The sequence below is a fragment of the Camponotus vicinus genome, unplaced genomic scaffold (genome assembly GCF_025532165.1).
Source record: "Camponotus vicinus isolate PSW18456_S1 unplaced genomic scaffold, iyCamVici1.0 SCAF_1, whole genome shotgun sequence".
In the NCBI taxonomy this organism is placed as follows: domain Eukaryota; kingdom Metazoa; phylum Arthropoda; class Insecta; order Hymenoptera; family Formicidae; genus Camponotus; species Camponotus vicinus.
The window spans coordinates 35,251,920-35,276,579 of NW_028141945.1; the positions used below are offsets into that span (position 1 = coordinate 35,251,920).

Consider the following 24,660-nt stretch of genomic DNA (forward strand, 5'->3'; position numbering starts at 1 on the left):
ATCTATACTTTTTAATCAACAATTAAACAATTTACTTAATAACAATTAAAGTAGAAAAAAATGTTACTTTTAAAAAATTATTCTTATGTAAACGAAAAAAATCATGAATTCTTTAAATAACGTAGAGTACCGCTCACGAATGTTATTATGTTGAAAGCATTTTCTCGACGCTTTCGCTTTGCAGGTGGTACGCGCAAACAGGTGCGGAACCAATGTTGGTGCTCTCCGGACCTAGAACTAGATTACTTGGTTCTGTACTAGCCATCGAGGCGGTAACATTAGAGGACAGCGGTGTGTACCGTTGTTCTGCTTCTAATCCTGGCGGCGAAGCGAGTGCCGAAATTAGGTAAAATATAGATTAAAATTAATATAAATAACTTATTGACAAGTGCCAATTATTAATTATAAAATTGATAATCTATTTCATCATTTCATTTACCCCATGCATTTCATCTTCTCCCTTTAATTATGACATCATCACGCGTCGTTTGATATCGTGAGTTAAATGTAGCTCGTAGTTAACGTAATATCGATATTTTTATAATCTCAGGTTAATCGTGACGGCGCCTCTTCACGTGGAAGTGACGCCTCCGTTGCTCAGCGTTCATTTAGGAGGCAACGCCGAGTTCAGATGCGAAGTTGGTACGCATCCGCAGGCTGGGCCGCATTTTATCACGTGGTACAAGGACGGCAGGCAACTCCCAGGGTCGGGGAGGCAATCGGAATTACTGAGGCTGAACGGAATCGGAAGGGATGATCGCGGCATGTATCAATGCATTGTCAGAAGATCGGAAGGCGATACCGCTCAAGCGTCTGCGGAACTTCAATTAGGCGGTACGTAAATACTTTCTTCATTATTTATCCTCCACTTTTACACAAGAATTTCTGAAAAAAACCGCAAATTCGATTTTCCGAATAAATGCAATGTAAATGAAAGTCATCGAAAATAACATGTAAATTAATTGAAATGGAAAGCTGCATTCGGATGATAGGTATTGTAGAATTTAGATCAATCACGTCAACCAATCAGGTCAATCTAAAATTGAAATGCAATTCTTCAGTTATAAACAAAAATTTTTGGATTTTTAGCACAGTAATTTAATTTTAAGCAATGGCACGCGTTATTCGAGTATAAGACATTCCGCAAATTAAATATGCCATGAAGAGTTTGACATAACGATTCAATTTCATGGGAAAAGCACCAATAATAGCACTCCGATGGCGAGTGTTGCATCATCCCCCGAGATATCTCGTATAATAACGGACATCTAGTACGGTGACCCGATCTCCTTGCGCCAGGATATTGACTCTCATTTCTCCCTCTCTTTCTTTTTCTCTTGCTCGCTCTTTTTATCTCGTGTCATCTTCGAAAGCTCCGTCAAAGGTGTCTTCCCAGCGAAGGGGAAGACTGGCAGCGCAGCGATCGACAGCCCACGTTATACTACCTATCGAATTACACAGAACTTGATTACTCGGCAAAGAGACGGCGGTCGCCGCGTGCCGAGCTACCGGTCGGAGACAGGGAGCACTTTGAAGTGCAGAGGGATCTTCTTTTACAGCGTTTTACCTCGTTTCGTAGCTGTGCAACTTCGCCTTTGCCTCGTACCATCTCGTCGCGTCCTGTAGGGAACGTCCACCTTTCACGGTATCGACCGCTAATAACGAATGAATTTCAAGTCAGTTCTTTCTCGACAAAAGGATTTTTTACCGCTCTAATTACAGAAATATTTAATGCAAGAAATTAAGAGATATCCGTGAATTAAATTTCATCAGCGAGGGGCCAGCAAACTTTGTTAGTCGCTCCCAAGTGGATTGCGCTTCTCAGCGGAGATTTAATTCGGAGTTTCGCTTCTCTGGAATATTTAATTTGAAAATTTCCGAAGAAGCCGCAACGAGCAACGATTATTTGTAAAATATTAGCGAATTATTAAAAATGTATTAAAAAATCTATTGCTAATAGTAGAATGTGCCACACAGAGGCCGGACACACCCCGTATATTTAGATCGGGGATGTGGACGATAGGACAGGGAGGAGGGGCCTTTGAAACAACAATGAAGTTAGCGTCTCTCGCTCGTCAGCGTCAGTAATGCACGGAATTTACGTCAAAGAGAATTCGAGCGAGCGCCGACAGCAGGGACATCCTGGGGGTGCGCGGGCGAGTGAGACAAAGCGATCGCCGATGCAATTTCGCGAGAACGGACGAGGCGGAGAAAAACGGCCTGGCTGCGGCCCGGTCGGAAACCGGAACGGAACGGCTGCAGAAAAAGTCATTTCCGAGACCGGAGAGAGAAAGAGAAAGAGCGAGAGAGAGAGAGAGAAAGAGTGCGCTCGGCAAATTGTGCGAAATGCATTCCGCCAAATTCAAGTACTACTCACTCGTAAAATTTACCCGGCGAAGTAGCCGCGTACGATTGGCCGGCAGTTACCGACGTTTTCGCGATTAGCGGGCGTTTTATCGATTCGCTCTGATTGCCTCGGCTTCGAAGAAATCGAGGTGGAAAAAAGTGATTTGCGCAAAACATCTCGTTGCGCTATTATATAATTAATATCAGTGTGTTTAATTATTAGTATGTGGAAAATGTGCATCGGAGGTAGGAAAATTAATTTTTGCCAAAAGCTTTTCTCTATTTATTCGCTCTTCGGTATCGATGTAATATGTATATATATATATATATATATATATAGACATGTATGGACCTCAGGAACATATTTCTCGCGTATCGCCGCTGCACACAAAACGTTCTGCTCGCTACGAAATTTCAAACATCAGAATAAAAGCGCGAATTCTATGGTATGTAACGGAATAAAAGCGACGGTAGAAAGTCATTTCCTCGAACGAACAGAACTGCCAAATTATTCAAAACGAATTCCTCGTATTTCAATCGGGGCTGCGCGCGCGTGTTTATCAATTTGATTAACATATACGAATGCTTTGCCAGTTTTATCGATCCGTTAAAAATAATTATGATAATGTCTGTCGAAGAACATCGAGTCGAAAATATAAGTGTAATTAATCTGTTGCAGCGCAAAAAAATTCTCTTGTGGTATTATAAAAAATCTGCGTTGAAATAAAAATATTTATACACAATATATATATATATATATATATATATATATATATATATATATATATATATATATATATATATATATATACACACATACATGCAGTATTTTAATTAAATTGTACACATAATAAATAACACATTTTTTTTTCTTTTAATACCCGACGATTCGCACACTTCAACAGACGTTGCATCGCGCGAGGTACAATCAACGTAAAAGCAGTAGAAGATGTTCCTGTTGAATGACGAGAACATCTTCCTCCCAGATATTGTAATGCTAGCGTCGGTCGCTATCACCATCACTTAAAATTCCATTTCATCGACCGGAGGTGGAACAGCCGCGATGTCGCTACTACGAGAGACGCGCTAATGATCGCCGAGAGGCATAGAGACGGGATTCATCAATTTGCGCACGGATTCGCGAGCAAGAGAACCCGACATTCATTCGGACCATTTTCTCCCTTCCTTCTTCGAAGGCAGCGGGCCCATATTCTCTGTGCGACGCGACAGCGAAGCTTTTTTAATGACACTTTTAATTACGAGCACAGCCGGATAAATCGGCACGGTTCTTCGATCCCGATGAGTTCTCCTTCTCGCGAGATTCGCATGCAGCCTCCTTTTACTCTCTTGCGAGTTTCGCGCGCATCAGTCTTGTTTTGTCCGTGTTACCCGAGTAACATCGGCAAAGAAAGGAGAAATATCCGTGCTTCCATGACGGCGGATCCATTGTCTCTCGTATTTCCATCGCGATGTGCGCTGGGCGTGGCGGCTTTCAGGATCAGGATATCGCACACCCTCGTCTTCTTCTTTCCATGGCTCGCTCGTAACCCTTCGTTTAACTCCCGTTGCACTCGCATTTTATTGTCAGGTCACGGTACTCGCGTGGATTACATCGGTAATCCACATTTTCATAGCGAAGATAAATGTGCATGGGAATAAAATTTCCCAACTTGAATATAAATACTAGGCTTGGATCGTAAGATACAAATGCGAAACATTTCCGCGATAATTTTTAAGAACGAGGTATCGGTTTAGCTGCGATATCGAATTTGCATTAATTTCGCACCGCGTGCGCAAATGTTTCCCCTTTATTTTAAACGGTCGCTTACACCTACATATTACCCAAAGTTCCAACAACTTTGATTAACGATAACGCTTGGCGGCATAAAGTATCCGGCGCGTAATTAAGCTCGACTTACACGTTAACGTTCCAGACGCGCCACCGGTACTCCTATACTCGTTCATCGAGCAGACACTCCAGCCAGGACCCGCCGTATCCTTAAAATGTTCCGCCGCAGGAAACCCTACACCACAGGTATCATGGGCGTTGGACGGTTTTCCCTTACCGACTAATGGAAGGTAAGTTCGTCCCTCTCTCTCTCTCTCTCTTTCTCCGAAATGACCTACATTTTTGCTAATATTTCGTGTGCTCATTTTCGGGATCTCATATATCTCATAATTCACCGGTGTAACTAATGGTTCTGCCAAAAAGAAAAAGAGAAAGATGAAAAGAAAGAAAAAATTATATCGCGAGTCGTCATTTTATCCCTATACAATTATGGCATTATATCGATATGATCGAATATGATATTTTACTTTCTTGTGCTATTATCACGTGATGCATACACGTTATTATTGACGATATCGATAGCACTCGATGTACGAAATCGAGATCGACGGTCTTGAAGGCGCCATCGAGCTTGCAAGATGCCCTAAATGTCATTTACACTACTATCGTAACTGAATCGTAATTTCTGACGGTATCATTCGCGATCATCTAGATGTATATGAGCAATTCTGTATGTAACATAGGGCGGAAACGAGAATATTTATGGATAACGTATATGGCCATGTTGTTTGATACATATATGCGTGAGCCTCATATGTAATTTAACGACTGATCGGATAAAGGATCTATCATCTTGCGAATTTTGCCATATATTCATTTTTTATCACCGTTTTCCTAGTTCAGTTCCGCTCTTTCCGCTCACTGCTGGACGCAGTTTTATGTATAATTTTATTCTCGGCTGATCGAGATGGAATCTAGGCAAATATTCTAAACGATAAATGTGCAACATCGAAGATGTATCGCGAGATTCATGATATCGCGTCATTTTGAGATTTGTCTGGTGCATCAGGTCAACAATAGATAGAAACGTGAAATGCTTTTTTGAAAAATTGATCTATCTTTTAGTCATCACGATTTTTATTGCTCTTTCATTAGTAACATTACACACTTTATTGCGATAGAAATATTATTACTGTGTGTGTCTGTGATATTAAAAAATAATAAAAAAATAGTAATAAAAAAATTTACTTTTTTTGAAATTTTGAATTCTCTTTTTTTTTTTTTGATAGATCAGAATTTAATTCTCTCTTTCTATCTAAATTTGATGAAAACAACAAATTACTATGCATATACTATTATTGTGTAAATTGTTTTTTAAATAAAAAATTCATCGATTGTTGCGCAAGATTTGTCATTGGTCAATACGTAACGGTGCACGGCGACGTCATATCCCATGTCAATATAAGCCACGTTATGGTGGAGGACGGAGGAGAATATTCCTGCACCGCCGAAAATCGCGCGGGAAAAGTAACACATGCTGCGCGACTGAATGTTTATGGTATGTAACTTTTGCTGATTATTCTCATAATGTAAAATGTGTAATGTAAAATGGGACAAACAATATTAATTTTACATCATCCAAAATTGATCATAACGATCCTCTTCCTGATTTCTTTATAATAACGCATGCATAAATGATGGCTTATCACTAATGTATGACTCATGTAAACTATATGTTATTGTGTTTCCATTAAAAAATGAGAATCTAATGATCCATTATATGATTATAAATTAAAGCAAGGATTAAAAATTTAATTTTTTTATATATAAAAAGAACTTAATGAAATAATGATGTTTCTAATTCGATTGTTATCGATTTTATCGAAGTTTCTCATTAGAACTCAGAATCTTAAAACGCAGGTAAATATATAAATGACAAAATTTCTAGGACTTCCATACATACGCCTGATTCCGAAAGTGACCGCCGTCGCCGGCGAGACGCTTCGTTTGAAGTGTCCCGTGGCTGGATATCCGATCGAGGAGATCAAGTGGGAGAAGTCGAGTCGCGAGTTACCGGATAATCTGCGTCAGAAGGTACTTCCGGACGGCACCCTGATGATCAGCAGCGTGCAAAAGAATGGCGACCCGGGCGTGTACACCTGTTGGGCGAGGAACAAGCAAGGTCACAGCGCCAGAAGATCCGGAGACGTCGCGGTGATCGGTAAGGCATATTATTTCCTCTTCCCTACGATAATGAATTGTCGCAGGTGGATCATTTCGACGAAAGACGATGTGGTAACGGATGCCATGAGAGGGATTCACGAGGTCGAGAAGACAAATTCGAGCATTACCGAATAACTAATCGAAAGACGAGGAACAAAGATGAGAGTCAAGCGGGCCAGAAGCGGTAGAGATAATTTCTAGGATTGCACGCAAGGGGAGATGCAGACACACGCCATGTGTTACCGATTGCCGTCTATGTATTGTACGTGCGCTCACGAGCTCTCTCGTTGTTATTATTCCAGTTCCCCCCAAAATTAGCCCGTTCACGGCAGATCGCGATTTGCACCTCGGCGAACGTACCACCCTGACGTGCTCGGTGACTAGAGGCGATCAGCCGCTGTCCATCACGTGGCTCAAAGACGGACGCTCGATGGGACCGTCGGAGCGCGTGACTGTCACCAGTGTGGACCAGTACAATAGCATACTGATGATTGAAAGTTTATCTCCAGATCACAACGGCAACTACTCGTGCGTGGCCCGTAATGTGGCCGCAGAGGTATCGCACACGCAGCGGCTTGTGGTTCATGGTAATCCTCCTCTAGGCCCCCTACAATTTGCCCGACGACCGCCTGACCGCCCGAGTTTTGCGTGTTGCGTGTGCGTGTGCGTTGCGTGCGTGCGTGCGAACCACGTCGGCCGGCTTCGAAAATGGGTCGCGCGTGTAAGAGCTGCATGTGGCAATCTTGTGACGCTGTCATAAACGATAACATTTTGATTCGCGAGAATTCGCGAGATCTGTCGTAAAGTTTAATGCGAAGAAGAGTAATAAAATTTAAATCGGACGATGCTTCCAAGCGATCCATGACGATGACCTCGCCGACTTTTCGTCACCAAGGAACGTAGAGACTTGGTGATTTGTAATTAAAGATTGCTCACGCTTAGCGTGACTCTTCCTTATGCACGATACCCGCTTCTACCTCTTCCACACGTCCTCGAAGGGAAGTCGCACTTCGACTTCTCGAGAGCGACGCCGCGCGTTTCCTCCTGCATCTAACAATCTATATCCGCGTTATATTTTTAATTTTTAGAAAAGTTAAACTAACAAAATATATAAAGAATCTTTTTAAAAGCTTATATTTGAAATATGCAATTGATGATTAAATATCTTGAAGGAAACGACGCGGTAGCTTCGGAAAGACGAACGAACGCTCGCTCTTATATTGGAAAGAATCGGATGCTGCGTGCAAGTGTGCGATGTCAATTTAAGTGTATAAGGTGTGAGGGCGTCAGGGGCAGGTCCGCGGCGGGGCCACCCTCTCTCTCCTCTACATTGCTACGTTACTATACTGCCTCTATTGTACATATTCTACATATACATATTATATTCTATATATATATATCTATACATATACATGGACGTACCACTGTTTATATGAGAAGCGGAAGGAACGAAAGCGAAAAAAAAAAATAAGAAATATATATATATACACATACCATAAACTTATATATATATATATTTTTTTCATATATATATATATATATATATATATATATATATATATATATACACATATATATATGAAAAAGAACACATATACCTGGTATTACAAGGTTCTTGCGTTTTTTGGTGCCATCTTTTTCTTGCTCTCACGTATGGTTCTCTCTTCTCTCTTGACCTTTTCCAGTACCCCCTATTATTGAGCCATTTACGTTCCAAGAGGGACTATCCGAGGGGATGCGGACGCGGACGGTGTGCGGGGTCGCGGCGGGAGATCCACCCCTAACCATATCCTGGCTGAAAGACGGCCAAAATCCTTTTCCTCTGCCGCCGAATCTGGCCTCCGTCGCAAACGTCTCCCAACTGGATCCCTACTCGAGCCTCCTCAGTATAACGAATCTTGCGGCCGAGCACTCCGGCGACTATACCTGCGTCGCCGCGAACCCCGCCGCCGAGGTCAGGTACACGGCCAAGCTACAGGTAAAAGGTAACTAGATGATTGCCGACCCTTATCCTTGCGTTCCTAATAATCGCCTCGTCCATAATTGTTTTATCCCGGATCTAAAAATTAGATTATTAAATTGTTAATTATTAATTATTAATTATTAATTTTTAGAGTTTTAATTATTTAATCGTATTCTTTCTAAATTTTTATAGGAATCTTATATAAAATTGTGTTTACATATATTGAGTTCTTTGACATTAAATCTACAAATGTGTGAGCTTCAAATCAAAGCATAAAATATCTAGAAAAAAAGCATACATATCCATACGATCTAATAATAAAACAATTTTTCGAAAAGTTAAATTATAAAATACGTTATATATATTGTCGAGAAAAGTTGTTAAACGAATTTTCAATGATTTTGTACTTAGATATTTGTAACGAGAAGTTTCGAGATTTCGGGGTCGAACGTCATCCTGCGAACATCCATTCCACAGCTCCTTGTCAACCGCTCTCCAGTCTCAGTCGCTATTTCATCATCCATCGCCATCGACATATCATCGCGCTTATTGACTCGGTTCCCGCTTCACCATAGTTCATCATAGCTGTGTTCTCGCCAGGATGTGACATTTAGAGTGACTGTAGTCCACATTGGCCACGGCTTAAAGACGATACCACGTAATTTCGAGCGACAGCATATTTACCCCCGGGCGAGATCACGATCATTATGCACCTACCCTTTTTCCCTCTCTCTTTCTCTTCTACCTCGTTCCTTAACCTAACGAATTTATCCTAAAAATCCATTCAGAACTTTCCTTCTTAACCCAGACACAGTGTGTATTACATTTGCGTTGCTTTGGCTCTCTGGGAATGCGTCGGTATCTCGTGGACCCCCGAGGTTTGCTTGACTTGACCGAATAATAAAGGTAACAGTTTGCACCTTTCCTTATTTTTTACTCGTTTCAACAACAACTACAACAACAACAGCAACAACTGCAGCTACAATAAATGAAAACGAAAAAGATTTTTTCTGGCCTGAGATGCGTGCGTGCGTGTGAGCATCGATAATTTATTCGGCATGATTTCTTTACGTAGCCGTAGATCACTCTGCCTGCACATTTTACGTGTATATATTTCTGTATATGTGTATGTTTATAAAATTATATTTGATTATCTATATACCTATGTATATCAAGTATCTTGATCACCCGAGTGCGAGCACGTACCACTACGCTCACGACCAACTTCACCGATCTTTGCGCTGGCTCTTTGGGCTCGTTGGAAGACCTTTATTCACTTCTGCATGTCTTTTCACCATCTCTATCTATCTGTTTCCGTCTTTCTCTATCTCTTTCTCACTCTCTTTCTCTTTCTCTCTTTCTGTCCGTCTCTCTTTCTCATTTTTATATTTCTTTCGTCGCAATGGGACGAAGATGCCAAACGCATAATACACTTGAAAGCTCTCTTTCGTAAAACTACGACGAACAATTCTAAAAGAGTAATAAAAAGATTTTAAAACTCACTGAAATTGGAGCGTTAAGTTCTCAAGAATAGATTTAAAGGAGCCGAATAAGATTCGAGCGTACATCCTCCGTCCCGTTAGCGACTGGTAATGTAGGCTAGTAGTATATATATTAATTAAATTCATACTTTATCGAACTAGTCGTTAGACGCGGGTACTTATACATATATATTGTTATTATTATTATTATTATTGTTATCATTATTATTATTATTATTCGCCTCCTTCACGAGGTCCGCACCCAAACACATCCCGCCCTTTGCGTACCACTTTCCAAGAGTTCTACTTGTTTCACACGCCATCGTTTGGGCTCGAGTATATTTGTATACTCACGTTACATATATATTATATACATATACGTCTATATATCTATATCTATCTATCTATATATATATTATATATTGTCGCACGCGATCGATGCGTGGCCGATATTTTGCCGTCTTGTAAAACGTTGAAAACTCCCACTCACAGTATCTCGCTTGTGCAGCGTTTTTTTCACCACAGTAAGAAGTAGAACCTTGCCAAACAATACACCTAATCGTACAAGAACCAACCCCTACGAGACTTTGTCGACAAATCGATGCGCGACGCAAAATCTCGCGCCTGGTCGAGAAACTTTTGGCGACCAAGCATCCGTCTTACTTTTTTTTCCTTTTTTTTTACGAGCTAAGAGCTGTATACGTACCATTGTATCGCGCGCTATCATAGAAACGCCTTCGTTACGTTGTCCTTGTTGGTAGCTCCTAGGAGAGTTAACGTTGCAGATAATAGATGATCGATTGCCCTTGTCCCTTGTCACTTTCCTTGTTACCCTGTTGCCGTGTTGAACATAGAGGTGAATTGTCTGCTGCTGCCTGGCGTGCGAATGACACGAGACTTTATATATATATATATATCAATTGACACCCGCGAAATACGCCTCGCATCGATTCATGAACCCCCTGATTCTCCAACTCTACCCCACCTACATACTTACCTTCATTCTCACTGTATCTTCTCTCAGTATCTTTATCAGTTTCTTCATCATGCAAATAGCCGCGTACGTCGCGTCAAAAGCTCGGAAATTTGAGAACTGCAAAAGTCGAACTGAACGGAAGTAGCGTATATTTCGAAAGAAAGATCAAAAGAACATTCCAGAGCTTCACACGCGAGACCATTTCTCTGTGTGTACATTTCTCTTTTTCTCTTTCTCTCTTTCATGTCTATTTTATCGGTTTGTTTGAGATTCAATCTCTTTGACAAGATGCGTAGAGTCGCGCGTTGAATGCGACACGAGCTCACGTAGCTCCCTTTCGCGTCGCGCTTTTTTACTATTCTCCGTCTATCATGAAAAACGTACCTGTCTCTAAATCGCTAACGACCAGTAAAGCAAGACATAATAAGTTGAACATTGACACTCGTGACGAATTTGTGTAAAACGGATCTCTCTGACATTACAGTGCCACCCAGATGGATCGTCGAGCCGATCGACGTGAGCGTCGAGAGGAATCGCCACGTTGCTTTGCACTGTCAAGCGCAGGGCGTCCCGACGCCGACGATCGTCTGGAAGAAAGCCACCGGTGAGATGACTAAACAATTTCGTACAAATTATACATTTTTATACGAATTTTTATCGTGTGATATTTACATTTATTTATCGAAGTTTGTTGGAAACTGATTAATTTTACCTCAAGATACTTTCTGTCAAATTATTCTATTTTTTGAGCTTAAAATGTATGATGAGATACTTTAATTTTTTAATTAAAACATTAGTTAACTTTTATGCGATACATTTTTGAACAGGAAGCAAGGCTGGTGATTACGAGGAGTTGCGTGAAAGAACGTATACTAAAATCCTCAGCAACGGCACGCTGTTGCTGCAACATGTGAAAGAAGACAGAGAAGGTTTCTATCTATGCCACGCGAGCAACGGTATAGGAAGCGGCTTAGGCAAGGTCGTGCAGTTAAAAGTCAATTGTGAGTCAAAGTTTAAATCGTATCTTGCAATTAAATTCTATTCAATGACATGTGACAAAATGAGCGTGATATAAATAATACAAATAAAGCCTCTATCTCTATTTTCATCTTACCATTCAGCTTTTCCATGTGTTGCTTTGCGGTTTTACAGCATCTCCGTATTTCGCCGCACCATCGCGACTCGTAACCGTAAAGAAAGGAGACACGGCGACGTTACACTGCGAGGTACACGGCGATAAGCCGGTTACCGTTACTTGGCTGAAAGGCGGCAAAAGCGAGCTTAATCCCTCGACGAATTACCGGTAAGTTGGGATTAACTGTACGTAATATAATCATTGAAAGGAGTAGCGCGGACGCGATAAATCGATACGCGATGAATTAACTAAAACCCATGGCGCAAAATCTCTACCTTGCTACGATTCTCGTTAAATTATCGCGTCTCGTTCAGTGTGCCACGTTTATTGCGAGCCGCGCGTTATTCTCGATAAATCGATCGCGTCGAGCGGAATTTAGCAAATGAAATATGACGGTTAAGGTATTAATAATGCATGCCTGGCTGATAATAGAGAAGGCACGTGAAGTTTATCCACTTGAAAAATGCAAACGCACCATATATCCAATTGAAAGGGCCAAATATAATCCGTTTATCCGTTTGTTAAGAGAATACCGAAATGTGTTGTTCAAAGGGAGTTGTAAAATATTAGCATGTCACTTCTGTGCGATGTGACGGCGCATGAATATTTCATAATTGTACCTCCAACGCAAAGTTTTTAATGGACTTTTATAAATTCGCTATAAAGCGTCGCAGTGAAGCAGGAAGTAACACCGGATGGTATCATCGCGCAACTGCAAATCTCATCGGCGGAAGCCGCCGACAGCGGTGCGTATTTTTGCCAGGCGAACAATCTTTACGGCCGCGATCAGCAACTGGTGCAACTCCTCGTGCAAGGTACGATACGTTTTGTAGGTCAATTCGCCCCGATATAGAATAATTGAATTCCAAATGTAATATTCTTGCGCTATGCGCATATATATCGACACATGAGTGCATTAATATCGAATTCCGCACGTTTTAGAGCCACCACAACCACCGAACGCCCTAGAAACTGCCATGGTGGCGAGTCGTAGCATTAACGTTAAGTGGCAACATAAGTCGCAGGACACTAGCGAGGTCACCAAATACATTCTTCAGTACAAGGAGGGTGAAGGTAAATTATTATTTACTTGAAATAAGATTTAATATATATAAACTTTAGTTTTAAGTAATTATAATTTCACATTTCGTTAGAAATTATTTTGTTCTAAATTGTAACTTATTTATCCAAACAGCAAAAAATAATCACAATATCAACAAATCAAATATATCAAATTTATCTGTATTCTTGTTTATATTCTTTCAATGCATTTCTCCAAAATTTAGCTTTTATTCTGGCGTAAGAATTCATTTTCTTTCAATTTATCATTTTTAATGATACAATCGAACCTGCCAGGTGGTATGTGGCAGCAACAAGAATTTACCGGACCACCATTGCCGTATGCGGCATTAATCGATGACCTGAAACCAGCCACAAGATATACCATACGCGTGATAGCGGAAGGTCCAGCGGGTCGATCTGTCCCTTCAGCGGAACTTGTCGTCAGGACCGAACCGCAGAGACCAGCTGGTCCGCCGATGAATCTCGCAGCTCGAGCTCTTTCCTCGTCCGAGATTCTCATCAGTTGGTCACCGCCGTTGCCGGAACTTCGTCACGGTGATATACAAGGTTTCAACGTCGGTTACAAAGAAACGAGGTAACTGTTATTTGAGAAAACTTAACTTTCAAGCACAAAATATATACATAATATAAAAATATAATAAATATATATTATATATTATATAAATTTGTAATCATATATTTGGATGTTTTGATTAAAATGATATTTAAAATTGAACATCTCTTTTGACTAATCGCATTTAAGAAAGACTATAAATAAATTTTTAAAGAATTGTGAATAAACCTTAGCGGAAGAGAACAAACAGTATATTCTTTTTTTCAGTTCGAGCAATCCATCGTACAACTTCAGCTCTGTATCAGGTGACGGAGAGGAAGGTGGCGGGGAGCTTCGACTTACAGGTCTCAGGCCTTACACTAGATACACTCTAGTCGTTCAGGCTTACAATCAGGTTGGGCCAGGACCTTTATGCGAACCATTGCTCACGCAGACGTTGGAAGACGGTGATTATTATAAATTTTTTTAAAAATCTTTACTCTTATCTTTTCTTTTTTCTTTTCTATTATTTCTAAGATGGATTTTTAAGACAATCGCTTAGAAATGATTGTTTGTAGTTCCTAGCATGCCACCAGACGACGTAAGATGCGCGGCACTCACTTCTCAGTCCTTGCAAGTGTCCTGGCAACCTCCGCCGAACACGCACAGCAACGGCATTATTCAAGGCTACAAATTAAATTACGAACCACTTTTGGCGGACGCGTGGCGAGGAGTAGATGAGATGGAGGTGATTATTCTTTCAAATTAATTATTTGTCTCTTACATGTTCTCCTAATCGTAATTAATTAGTTGATTATTTCACGACAGGTTCGTAAAACGAGCGCTCTAACAACGGTTCTAACTGGACTTAGGCGGTACACTAATTATACTATCCAAGTTTTGGCTTATACCAGAATCGGCGACGGTGTGCCCTCCACAACAATTTACTGTCAGACGGAGGAAGATGGTGATTTATTTTATACATTTCAAAATAATCTCTTCTGCTAAAACTTTAATAAGTATTTCTCTCTCGTTTTTTTATTTAGTGCCAGGCAGTCCGGCTGATATCAAAGTCGTAGTAAGCTCGCCGCAAGCTCTCTTTATCTCATGGTTACCTCCACTCGAACCGAATGGAGTTATTACAAAATATAATCTTTATACAAGGTAAAAATAAAACAAAATAAGACAATATCTTTTATAAACAGTAAGAATAAAGCAAAATTCGCGTTATCTCTTGTCTGTCTCATCTATCTACATGGCCGAGATCTTTCTATTTAACATCTCGCATAAGACTAAATTTTTTCACACTTATTTTTTTCTTATCAAATTCGCAAAGATAATGAAAAAAATTTGCAGAGTCGTTGATGGACGGGAGGAACTCAATCACGGTAAGAAGACGTTACCGGCCACAAGCACGTATTTCGAGGCGACTGACTTGCAACAACACGTGGAGTATCAATTCTGGGTAACCGGCAGTACCCGGATGGGCGAAGGTCAGAGTTCGAGGGTGACGGCGCAGGTGCCAACGAATCGAGTGCCAGCCAGGATCACGTCCTTCGGCGGACACGTGGTCCGTCCATGGCGGAGTTCGGCCACTTTGGCATGTAACGCGGTCGGAGATCCGACGAGAGAATGGTACAAGGGCACCACGGAGCAGTTGCGCACCGATTCCGCCAGAAACGTGCAAATTTTGACGACCGGAGAGCTCGTATTGTCGAATCTTCAGTCGCAGGACAGCGGGAATTACACCTGTCAGGTGGAGAACTCTCAAGGCAGCGATAAGCTGCATTATACTCTCACGGTGCAAGGTAATCCTCTGTTGCAATTAACTCGTTTCTCCATTTTTAATCCATGTTTATATTTTAATGAGCAAGAACATTGTAAGAAAGTATCTTACAATGTTATGTTAGAAGCATGAATTATTAAAATGATTATTTATATATTTATCTGTGATATTATGATGATTATAATATATGAATAATAATGTTATTATGATGAGATTATAATATTGCTACATGATTAGAATACTAATATATTGCTAAATAGATTTTAATAATAGCTGATTGAGCTAAATTAATTTGCGTAGATTCTAATTTAACGACTATAGCAGAATATTAATGTAGTCTAGAATAACACTACCGACTGTTGCAGTTCCACCCAACGCTCCTGTATTATATGTAACCAGCTCCACGTCGAGTAGTATATTATTACATTGGAAATCCGAGCATAACGGTGGTGCACCGTTGACGGGTTACACACTATATTATCGAACTACTCACGGTACTCTCTCGGATGAGTTACAATTATCTCGTCATGCTACTAATCACGAATTGAAGGTAAACTTGCTCGAAATCAAGAAATATTTGAAATATTGATGGGATTAATAACAAATATTAAAGCACGATTAATTAGCTATTACATGTTAATTGTCATTGAATTAATAATTTAAGCTAAAATTAAATTGATCGAAACAATACGTAAACAATTGCAATTTCTTAATAGGGGCTTCTGTGCGGGAACACGTATCAGTTGCATCTAACATCGCACAATAAGATCGGCAGTAGTCCGCCATCTCCGGTGCTCTCGGTTCGAACTCAGGGTCAAGCTCCAGGAATCCCACCAGCAGCCGCTTTCGTCAGCCCGAACTCTACTACTTTGGTGCTACGATTGCATGTCTGGCCCGATAATGGGTGTCCCATTAAGTATTTTGTTATTCAATACAGACCTATGAATGAGTTTCACTGGACTCTAGTATCAAACAACGTCAAAATGCAACGGCGATTCGTTGTGACAAATTTAGCACCCAGTTCAGTCTACCAGCTCAAGGTCGAGGCTCATAACGTAGCCGGTAGTAATCAAGCAGAGTTCACGTTCGTGACGTTGACGAAGGAGGGTGGTAAGTTTGAAAATAGATTTAAGATCGAAATAATATAGAATTAAAAAACAATTAATATAAGAATAGCGCAATTTTTATTAATTTAGAGAATGACAATCGAGGATCTATCTACATCATCTGATGAAACTATTACGTTTAAGCACATATATCCAAAAGCACTGTGTTCCTGTAACTTTGCAGAATCACCGCCTCCAGGATTGTCAAAACGCGGGATGACGTCGGCTATGCCATTTTATGCAGATATCAAAGTGATTCTGCCATTGATCGTGGCTACTATCGCGCTGGTCGCCGCAGTGATAATCGTCGCCTTTCGTTGGAGGAATAGTGAGTCTGACAAACGCAATTATTTCTCAAATTTATCTCATAAAACAATTTTTGTTGTTAATTTACATTTAATATCTAAATATAGCCTGTCAATAATACTATATTCTAATATAAATATCTGCAAATATTTTTCTGTATAAAAGAGATAAAAAAAAGATTGATAAAACAATATGTTCGCCAGGATATTTAGGAGGTCAAGTGCAACGGCCGATGAAAGAATCCCAAGAGAACCAACAAAATGCCGAGACGCAACGAGAGCGTTATTATGCCACGATACACAAAGTGGCTCTGCAAGCGGCGAATACGGGCGCTGGGCCCGACAAGATTCCAGGTGAACCTTTGTTTCGATCTGGACAACTGCCAGGTTTGGTATTATAATTACTGTTGCACAGGTAAGAGTCGGCCGCCTTTAGCGCCGCTCGATGGTAAAATAAAATTGCCTAAAAATGAAGCTGCAGAGAAGACAACACACTTCAAAAACACATCATTATTATATGTATATATTTATGTGGAATAGAAAAGAAATTAATAAAGTTAATTTTAAATTCATTTAATCTTTTGATTGTTAATAAATTTAAATTAAAAGGAAACCTCTTATATATTGTTACTTCTTAAAAAACCACAGTCTTAAAAATGTAAAGAAAAATATTCATGAATCTGTCTTTAAGAAATAATAACCAAACGGAAAATCGAAGCGAATTTTTGCACTTCTTCGTTCGCTTGAAACGAATGGACAACTGAAACAGTTAGCCCGACGCGATTTGAAAGGTAGGCAATGCCTCTGATGGGTTACAGAGACAGCGGAGGACATTTCGCCGTACGCTACGTTCCAGCTTTCGGAGGGTGGCGGGGGAAGCCTGGCAGGGTTGGGCGCATTGGGAGGACTGGGAGGCGCGGCGGAAGCCACAGCGGCCGGTCTTCATCCGAACAATACTCTTCTTCACAGCTTCATGTATCACGAGCATGCCATGACCGAAGGATGCGCGAGTCCTCCACCGGCAGCAACGGTATATGTTAGATTTTTTTTTTGTTAGAATATTATTATTATCATTAAATTTTTCTTCGATTTAAAGAGAATTAATTGAATTTAATTAATAAAGTATAATTGATTTTAAAATAAAATATATATAAAATAAACATGACATAGAAATCTCTAATGAATTTTTTTTATCTATATCGTTGATTGTGGAGATTGCAACATAATTCTGTGTTATAAGTCCTATTACAATTGACACAAAGATCTAATCTGCATAGAGCATGAAGAGTGTCTCGTCGAGAAGGCGACAACAGAGAAAGCAACAAACTCCGGGCGATGTCGAGAGCGACGAGAGCGAGTCTGACCCGGATCAACTGATAAGTTCGCGCACGGAATCATCGAATCAACTGGATGCCGGCAAACTAAAACATAGTATTTAATTTGAATTTAATTAATACATTATCGACTCATCGATATTCTAACGATATGTTGTTTCAGTTCGCGCGGTTTCGGATTTTATCTATCATGGCACGTCGAGCACTTCTTCGGATATTTCTCCCATGTCCGAACAGAAGTCACTGCCACGAAGGGGGCGATCAAGGTAATGATTCAAGTTCATCAAGCGTAAATCATCATCGCTAGCTTCTTTATCATAATCCATAATTCTCCACAATTTCTAGTTTCCCAGAAAATCTCACGCAGTGTCTAAAGTATTTGAGTGGTCCCCCCTCGACTGTAAATTCATATTCGTCTCATTTTAATCAGAAATCAGAAATTAAAAATATCCTGGAAAATTATGATACTAAAAAATCACTACACGAAAAAGTATTGACACAAGTGTTAATTAAGCATTCGGGGCACTTAATCACTCGAGTACTTGTCATCGTTCATTCGCAGCATCCATCAGTAAGTTTCGTCTGTTTCTCTTGGCTATCTCGTAAGATGGCATGTTCCCAGCAGGAGCTCCCTACGCACGCTACTACCGCCGATCTCGGTCGCGGAGACCGCGTTCGTCGGCAATCAGGGGGCGGTTGTGCCTACGCCGGGGAACGGGGACCGGCCGGAGCTCAGCGAGGCCGAGTGCGACATTGATTCCCTGAAGAAGCTGAAACTTGGCCTGAGGAGTTCCCTATGGTCACGGCCGAGCACTCAGAACAATCCTTCGTCGGATTACTCCATCGCCGTTTAATCTGTACCATCGCACGGTATCACTCTTCTATAGTAGGGACTCTCTTTCCTTTCTTTCTCCTCTCCTTCCTTTCTCAATCCTATGGGCCAAAGATTAGGTAAATCGATCTTTCCTTCTTGTCTCGACGAGAATTCCCTTGTGCTCACTTAGTAGAACTATCCGACTGCCACGGGCACATTTCTGTCGATAGATAAATTACATTCTACTCGTTAACGACGATTGATAGGGAGAGACGTGCATATAAATAAGATTGTAAAGAAGATCAAAGCAACGAGGACGAATATAGAAGAACAGACGCGTATATCGGGGTGAATAAAAAAGAATGACTTTTTGCTATAATGAAGAAAAGAAAAGCTACTAATTTTTTAAATAATTATTATCTCTCATAACTCAATTTATAATTTATAATTTAAAAAAATACATTTTCCGCAAATATAACAGTTTTTCTAATATTTAATTAATAATATGCGACAGAAAATGTGAACTATACAACTGTTCTTCTATAAATGTGTCTCTTCGTTGATTGAGTCGAGAAAGAGTTAGACGAAAGTATCTAAAGTGCATGCGTCTCCTCTTCCTTGTCCGTAACGCGACGCGTGGAATGCGTAGAGTGCGTGAGTGAGTCCGAGTCCGAGTGTGTGGATGATTGTCGAATCGCGTGTGCGAATGCGTGCCAAAACGACAATTTGCTCAGACCGCTGCGAGTTGTTCGCCGGCGGGCGATCCATTCGAGACCAAAGACTTAATCGTATGAACAGAGCACAGAAGAATCCTTCGCGCATCATGAACGAAAACGGTGGCAGGTTGCATTTGCTCCCATTTCAAAAAATCTTTCTTTATTTATATCAATTTATTGTATTAATTTTATGTCACTTTTCATATCCATATCTCTACATTTTCCTGATACCTTTGAATTATTATATATAATATTTATTACAACTTAATATTTATTACGCTTTATTTATGTAAAATGAATATATTTGCAACATTTTATGTTATTTTAATCCATATAAGAAGTATGTTTGTTATATTTGAAAGAGATGATGTCGATAAAATTATCTATCATAATTTCTTTATATGTTAATTTTTATAATTTTTATTTCATTTTATTATTATTTAAATGGATATAATTTTTGATTATTTTTAAATGTATAATTCTTCATTATCTGAATCTTTTCAATTTTACCTGTTAACATTTGAATAAAAATTCTCTTCCCCATAAATGTCTAAAGCCACATTTAGAAATAATGAACGTCTATGTTCGGTGCGTGCATGATGTTACTTTGAAGATCGGGATGATACGAATGAATTAGGGAAGAGAGAAGACACCGACTTCCAAGTCTCCAAGACGGAGATCGTTGATGGTTGGGCTCTGTTGCGTTGTAAAGTTTATATACGTATTAATAATAGCACCGTTGATTACTTTAAGTCCGTTATTAATCCTAAGACTTCTATGTAGAGCGTTTTTTCTGTGCGCGGAGCGCGATATACACACGATCGGAAATATCGAAGCGCGAAGCTGATCGCAGCAATCTCGTTTCCTGCGCTATAAATTTCGGCCGAGGCGCTTCAGAGAAAGAGAACTGTCTCTCTCTCTTTCTCTTTCTCTCTCTTCCTCCTCTAAGAAATCTCTCTTCTAATGTCGCGCACCTCGAGACCCCGTGATCCGACGCGACCAATCTTACTATTATGCAATAAGTCGTACCAGCGCAACTCTTCTTCAGACTGAAATCGAAAGTACTAATAAAAAATTGCCGTTAGAATTAATTAAACGCGCGCATCCTACTGCCTTGCGAGCTTCCAATACTTCCACGACACTGCCATTCCGCAGATCATTTACCATATAAAAAAAGGGATAATGTTGAGATCGCTTTACATACTTAAAAAAAAAAAAGAACGTTTTTTGTAACTTTTATCGACATCCAAGTGACGGAGTTATTGTTGATCCTCTTCCTCCCTCTTCCAAGCGTCACTCTAGTTAAGTATAATATACGGTGTTTTATATTCGGACTTCTCTCTGTGACGGCGCACGTATTGCCATTTCCTAGTTTATTTAAGCGCGAAGGAGACCGTTCCGAATTTATTGTACGTCCTCTGTACACACGTCGACGATAACTGATCTTACGAAAAAACAATTTAGGAAAAGCTAAGAAAAATTCTAGTCTCACATGCCAGAATATTGTAAGCGACGTTTAAAAATTTCACAGATTTAACGTAAAATAATATCGGTAACTTAAGGAAAATTGTGTGCGCGACACTACGAAGACGAGGCCGTAGATATACGTATATAAATACATATGTTGAATACACGGGCATCAAGGCGCGTGCAGAAGCATGTGCGACGCGTACGTTAATGTATATAAGGGAAGCACGTCAATCAAACTTGTAGTATTCGATTAAATCGATAGGATGATTTTCGGACAAGACGAAGGACGATTCGTCATTTCGTGGTGTGATTGCGAGACATTGTTGTCGACACGATTTTTGTACATTTTTCTTGCGTCATGGACCGACCGAGTTCTGTCAATCTCTTCTCGTAATCTTTTATGGGGACCAGTTGTCTTCGTTATCATAATCGTATATAAACAATTATTGAAAAGTTTTTTATAATCAACGATCTCGAGGAAAATTAATCAACGAATTTTTTACCGATTGTAAGCAATTTTTTTACAAAAATATAATCCGACTTTGATAATCTTTCTATATTTACCTGATTACATCTGATACATTAAGATCTCGATTGCGATAAGATAATTTTTTTCGCAATGATTATACGGTCCTCGAAGGATGATGCAGTGATATAACTCGGTGCATCCCCCGTCACTCTTTGCGATAATCCGTGCAGCTCGGAGAATGCACTTTAATTGTTGCATCGATATGAATGGAGATGAGTGAATAAATCAAACGGATAATTGTTATTGTAACTAACGATTAAAACGTCGTTGTAGAAAAAGAAAGCGGCGCGAGTGCGAGATGCGAAACGGTGCGAGAGACATTGCGGGAGTCTAATTGTCAATGAAATTCTTTTCGAAGCTCGCAAGTTTTCTCTCCGTTCTGCGATCGGAGATTGTACGATTAAAAAAAAAACGAATTGTGCGATTAAATTTAAACTGTATTAAATCTGTGGTACGGCATTTTGATGCATTGTGTCGATCGTAGAATCGATTAAATAAATTGATATCGTGTAAAATATCAGAGTGAATTTTTTCTGGTCGAACCTGGAAAGCAATGATTCAATAAACGCGTAAGGATTAGGATTTTATTTATATTTACGCAATGCAAACTCGATTAGAGATAATCGATTGAACATTTGGCGAAAACCAGTTCAGTATCCTGTAAGTTCTGAAAACGTAGAATCCAAATCATCGCAGATGAATTTATACTTTTCCTTTTCTTTTGATAGGTAATCTAAAAATGTAGACAATCATGTTTTTCATTAATGATAATTGGTATTTTGACAAATTTGAAAAATTTAAAATTTATAGAAATGCATATATAATATGCATATATGATATATAATATGCATAATATATATATGATTATTACCTTCTCTCTTATCCATTTCTTTCGTAAATATCTTGACAGTTTTCTCGGCAATTATAGCACGCTTTTCGGCAGCTTTCAGTTTCACTTTTAATTCCTTTAATTGCGCTTTAAACTCTTCCACTCTTTGATTAGCCTGCAACAAATAGTTTCTTTCATTTCTTTGATTTTTGAAATATAAATAAAATGATCGGTAGAAAACAATTTTTACTTTCTCTTCGGACACTTCTAAGGACTTCAGTATATTGCCGACAATAAACAACTCATCCTCTCTCTCGAGAATTTTCCTAAAATGCATAATTACATTAATACATATTCTAAAATCTTTTAAATTCACATATTGCGTATACATAAAAAAATCTTGTGAGAATAAGTGATTTTCAAAAGAAGAATATACGTTATAAGATGTTCTTATTTAAGCAAACTGAAAATAGATGAGAATAGATTCAGTCGAAAAGAATGCAGCCTTTATATTTAGAAAATTGCGTGCAATACGTACGCTTCGCTTGATTTAACCCTTTCTTCTGCCGCTTCAAGTTCGTCCTCGACAAATGCCAATTTTCTTGAAATGTCATCCGATTTAGTATCAGCGTCTTCAGCGATGAGCCTCGCTTCCTTTAATTGTGTCATCAATTGGTCCATCCTTTCTTCGTCTTGCTTGCTCCTATTCTCCAGGACTTTACAAATACTGAATAGGAATTATTTTACGATTATAATAATTCATAACTTCTTTCGCGATGGAAATGATAATAGTATCAATAAAAATTTAATATTTATAGCGATTAGTTGTAAGTAACAGATATTAATAATATTTCTTATGTTTTTATACACAACTACTCTTGATAATTATTACAAAAACTCGCAAAAATATAATATATAATAAATTAATAATATTATAATAAAACTTGAACTCTCTCTTAATAATAAACTGAATAATATAGTAATACTAAATAATAAACTAAATAATATAGTATAAATCTTAATAATATTATTATAATATAAATTAATATACAAAGTATTGTGTTATACATATAATACATTTTATATAAAAATAAATATACATACCGCTTTGCATCTTCTGCAGTTTCCATGGCTTGCGTGAGCTTCATTTGAGCCGACAAACGTCGTTCCTCGGATTTTTCTAAATTCTGCATGCACTGTTGCATTTTTCTATTCAATACAGCCAGTTCCGATTGTGTCTGCAATTTTACAATTGATGAAAAATAGATTTAATTGAAAATATGTAATATATTTTTTTAACTCACTAACCACGATATAGATTCTCTCTTTCATTTCGAGGTCCTTATTTGATTTTATCAATTGAGCCTTGCTCACTTTGAGATCATGTTCCATTTGCATAAGTTTTTTCGCCAATTCGCGAACTTCATCTTTTAATTTTTCTTCCCTCCGATTTGCCTCTTTTGCCTGCTGATCGCACAAATCAGCTTTGTCCATTGCAAGATCTTTCTCGAGCTTTAGCATTTGCAGTTGTTTTTTAATGGCGTTCATGGCTTCCTTAGAAAGCTATATATTGGAAATATTTCTTTCAAAAATTAATCAAAATTAAGCAGTCCTAAATTATCTTTAAAACTATCTTAACAATCCGTAATGAATCGCGAAATAATTTTTATCGATTAATTAAATGTTTATTGTACAGAAACTATTTTTTGATATCTTTATTTTGGGATATTATTTTTGTTTCTTAATTAATCTTAAATGTTTGGCTGAAAATATTCTTTGAATGGATGAACATTTTGAATAAACACTTTCACTTTGAAATATCTTTTCTTATTACATATAAAAATGATTTTTGATTTAATATAATTCACACACTTTGTTAGATGAAATTTTAAATTACTGTAGAATCTAATGAAGTATCAAATGCGATGTGCTCACAGGTTACTGTACTCAGTGACCGATGAAGACAATGTTTTATAGGCTCAATGCAATGCAAAAGAACAAAAGCGATTGCTACTTTAGTTAGACTCAAACGAATTCTTGAGCTTCTTAAAGTAGTAATGTACTTTGTTGTGTCGATTGTCGCTGCCGATCATGGATACGTTGATGGTAAATTTTTTATTTTAAGCTTAATATAAATAATTAATATAATAATAGTAATTTTATTATTATATTTAGCAACTATCGCATTTTAAAATCTTATAATATGCTTAAGATATATTTTGTAATTTAAAATAACAGACATA

The 24,660-nt window shown here is 38.8% G+C and overlaps 2 protein-coding genes across 10 annotated transcripts in view; one reads left to right on the forward strand and one right to left on the reverse strand.

Annotated features, from left to right (window-relative positions):
- The window catches only part of Dscam2 (Down syndrome cell adhesion molecule 2), an 81,048-nt gene extending 59,438 nt beyond the window's left edge, over nucleotides 1-21,610 (forward strand). The window contains exons 6-31 of one of the 7 annotated variants that reach the window (XM_083085949.1): nucleotides 185-346; nucleotides 551-834; nucleotides 4,281-4,425; nucleotides 5,542-5,693; nucleotides 6,084-6,356; nucleotides 6,661-6,945; nucleotides 8,044-8,343; nucleotides 11,263-11,382; nucleotides 11,606-11,779; nucleotides 11,931-12,081; nucleotides 12,580-12,728; nucleotides 12,856-12,987; nucleotides 13,270-13,570; nucleotides 13,817-13,995; nucleotides 14,107-14,276; nucleotides 14,357-14,495; nucleotides 14,575-14,692; nucleotides 14,885-15,336; nucleotides 15,680-15,864; nucleotides 16,031-16,424; nucleotides 16,605-16,748; nucleotides 16,930-17,112; nucleotides 17,544-17,755; nucleotides 18,003-18,156; nucleotides 18,223-18,325; nucleotides 18,667-21,610. In XM_083085949.1, coding sequence (XP_082942075.1) covers nucleotides 185-346; nucleotides 551-834; nucleotides 4,281-4,425; nucleotides 5,542-5,693; nucleotides 6,084-6,356; nucleotides 6,661-6,945; nucleotides 8,044-8,343; nucleotides 11,263-11,382; nucleotides 11,606-11,779; nucleotides 11,931-12,081; nucleotides 12,580-12,728; nucleotides 12,856-12,987; nucleotides 13,270-13,570; nucleotides 13,817-13,995; nucleotides 14,107-14,276; nucleotides 14,357-14,495; nucleotides 14,575-14,692; nucleotides 14,885-15,336; nucleotides 15,680-15,864; nucleotides 16,031-16,424; nucleotides 16,605-16,748; nucleotides 16,930-17,112; nucleotides 17,544-17,755; nucleotides 18,003-18,156; nucleotides 18,223-18,325; nucleotides 18,667-18,913 — 5,308 coding nt within the window. In that variant the 3' untranslated portion in view covers nucleotides 18,914-21,610. Of the gene's footprint in view, nucleotides 1-184; nucleotides 347-550; nucleotides 835-2,501; nucleotides 2,593-4,280; nucleotides 4,426-5,541; nucleotides 5,694-6,083; nucleotides 6,357-6,660; nucleotides 6,946-8,043; nucleotides 8,866-11,262; nucleotides 11,383-11,605; nucleotides 11,780-11,930; nucleotides 12,082-12,579; nucleotides 12,729-12,855; nucleotides 12,988-13,269; nucleotides 13,571-13,816; nucleotides 13,996-14,106; nucleotides 14,277-14,356; nucleotides 14,496-14,574; nucleotides 14,693-14,884; nucleotides 15,337-15,679; nucleotides 15,865-16,030; nucleotides 16,425-16,604; nucleotides 16,749-16,929; nucleotides 17,113-17,543; nucleotides 17,756-18,002; nucleotides 18,157-18,222; nucleotides 18,326-18,666 lie in introns of those variants that run through there. The other 6 variants (XM_083085967.1, XM_083085986.1, XM_083085958.1 and 3 more) reach the window with 6 other exon arrangements.
- Nucleotides 21,611-21,630: 20 nt separating this feature from the next.
- LOC145963831 (tropomyosin) lies at nucleotides 21,631-24,634 on the reverse strand. Of its 3 annotated transcripts, XM_083086104.1 has the most exons (7): nucleotides 24,290-24,626; nucleotides 23,726-23,980; nucleotides 23,522-23,655; nucleotides 22,956-23,144; nucleotides 22,668-22,743; nucleotides 22,460-22,592; nucleotides 21,631-22,321 (listed from the first exon to the last, which is right to left on the reverse strand). In XM_083086104.1, the coding sequence occupies exons 2-7, from the start codon at nucleotides 23,963-23,965 to the stop codon at nucleotides 22,239-22,241; spliced, it is 855 nt and encodes a 284-aa protein (XP_082942230.1). In that variant the 5' UTR covers nucleotides 23,966-23,980; nucleotides 24,290-24,626; the 3' UTR covers nucleotides 21,631-22,238. The 3 variants fall into 3 exon arrangements, with proteins under 3 accessions (XP_082942230.1, XP_082942216.1, XP_082942223.1); XM_083086090.1 differs by having other exon boundaries at nucleotides 22,460-22,743; nucleotides 24,290-24,634; XM_083086097.1 differs by lacking the exon at nucleotides 24,290-24,626 and having other exon boundaries at nucleotides 22,460-22,743; nucleotides 23,726-24,072.
- Nucleotides 24,635-24,660: the final 26 nt, after the last annotated feature.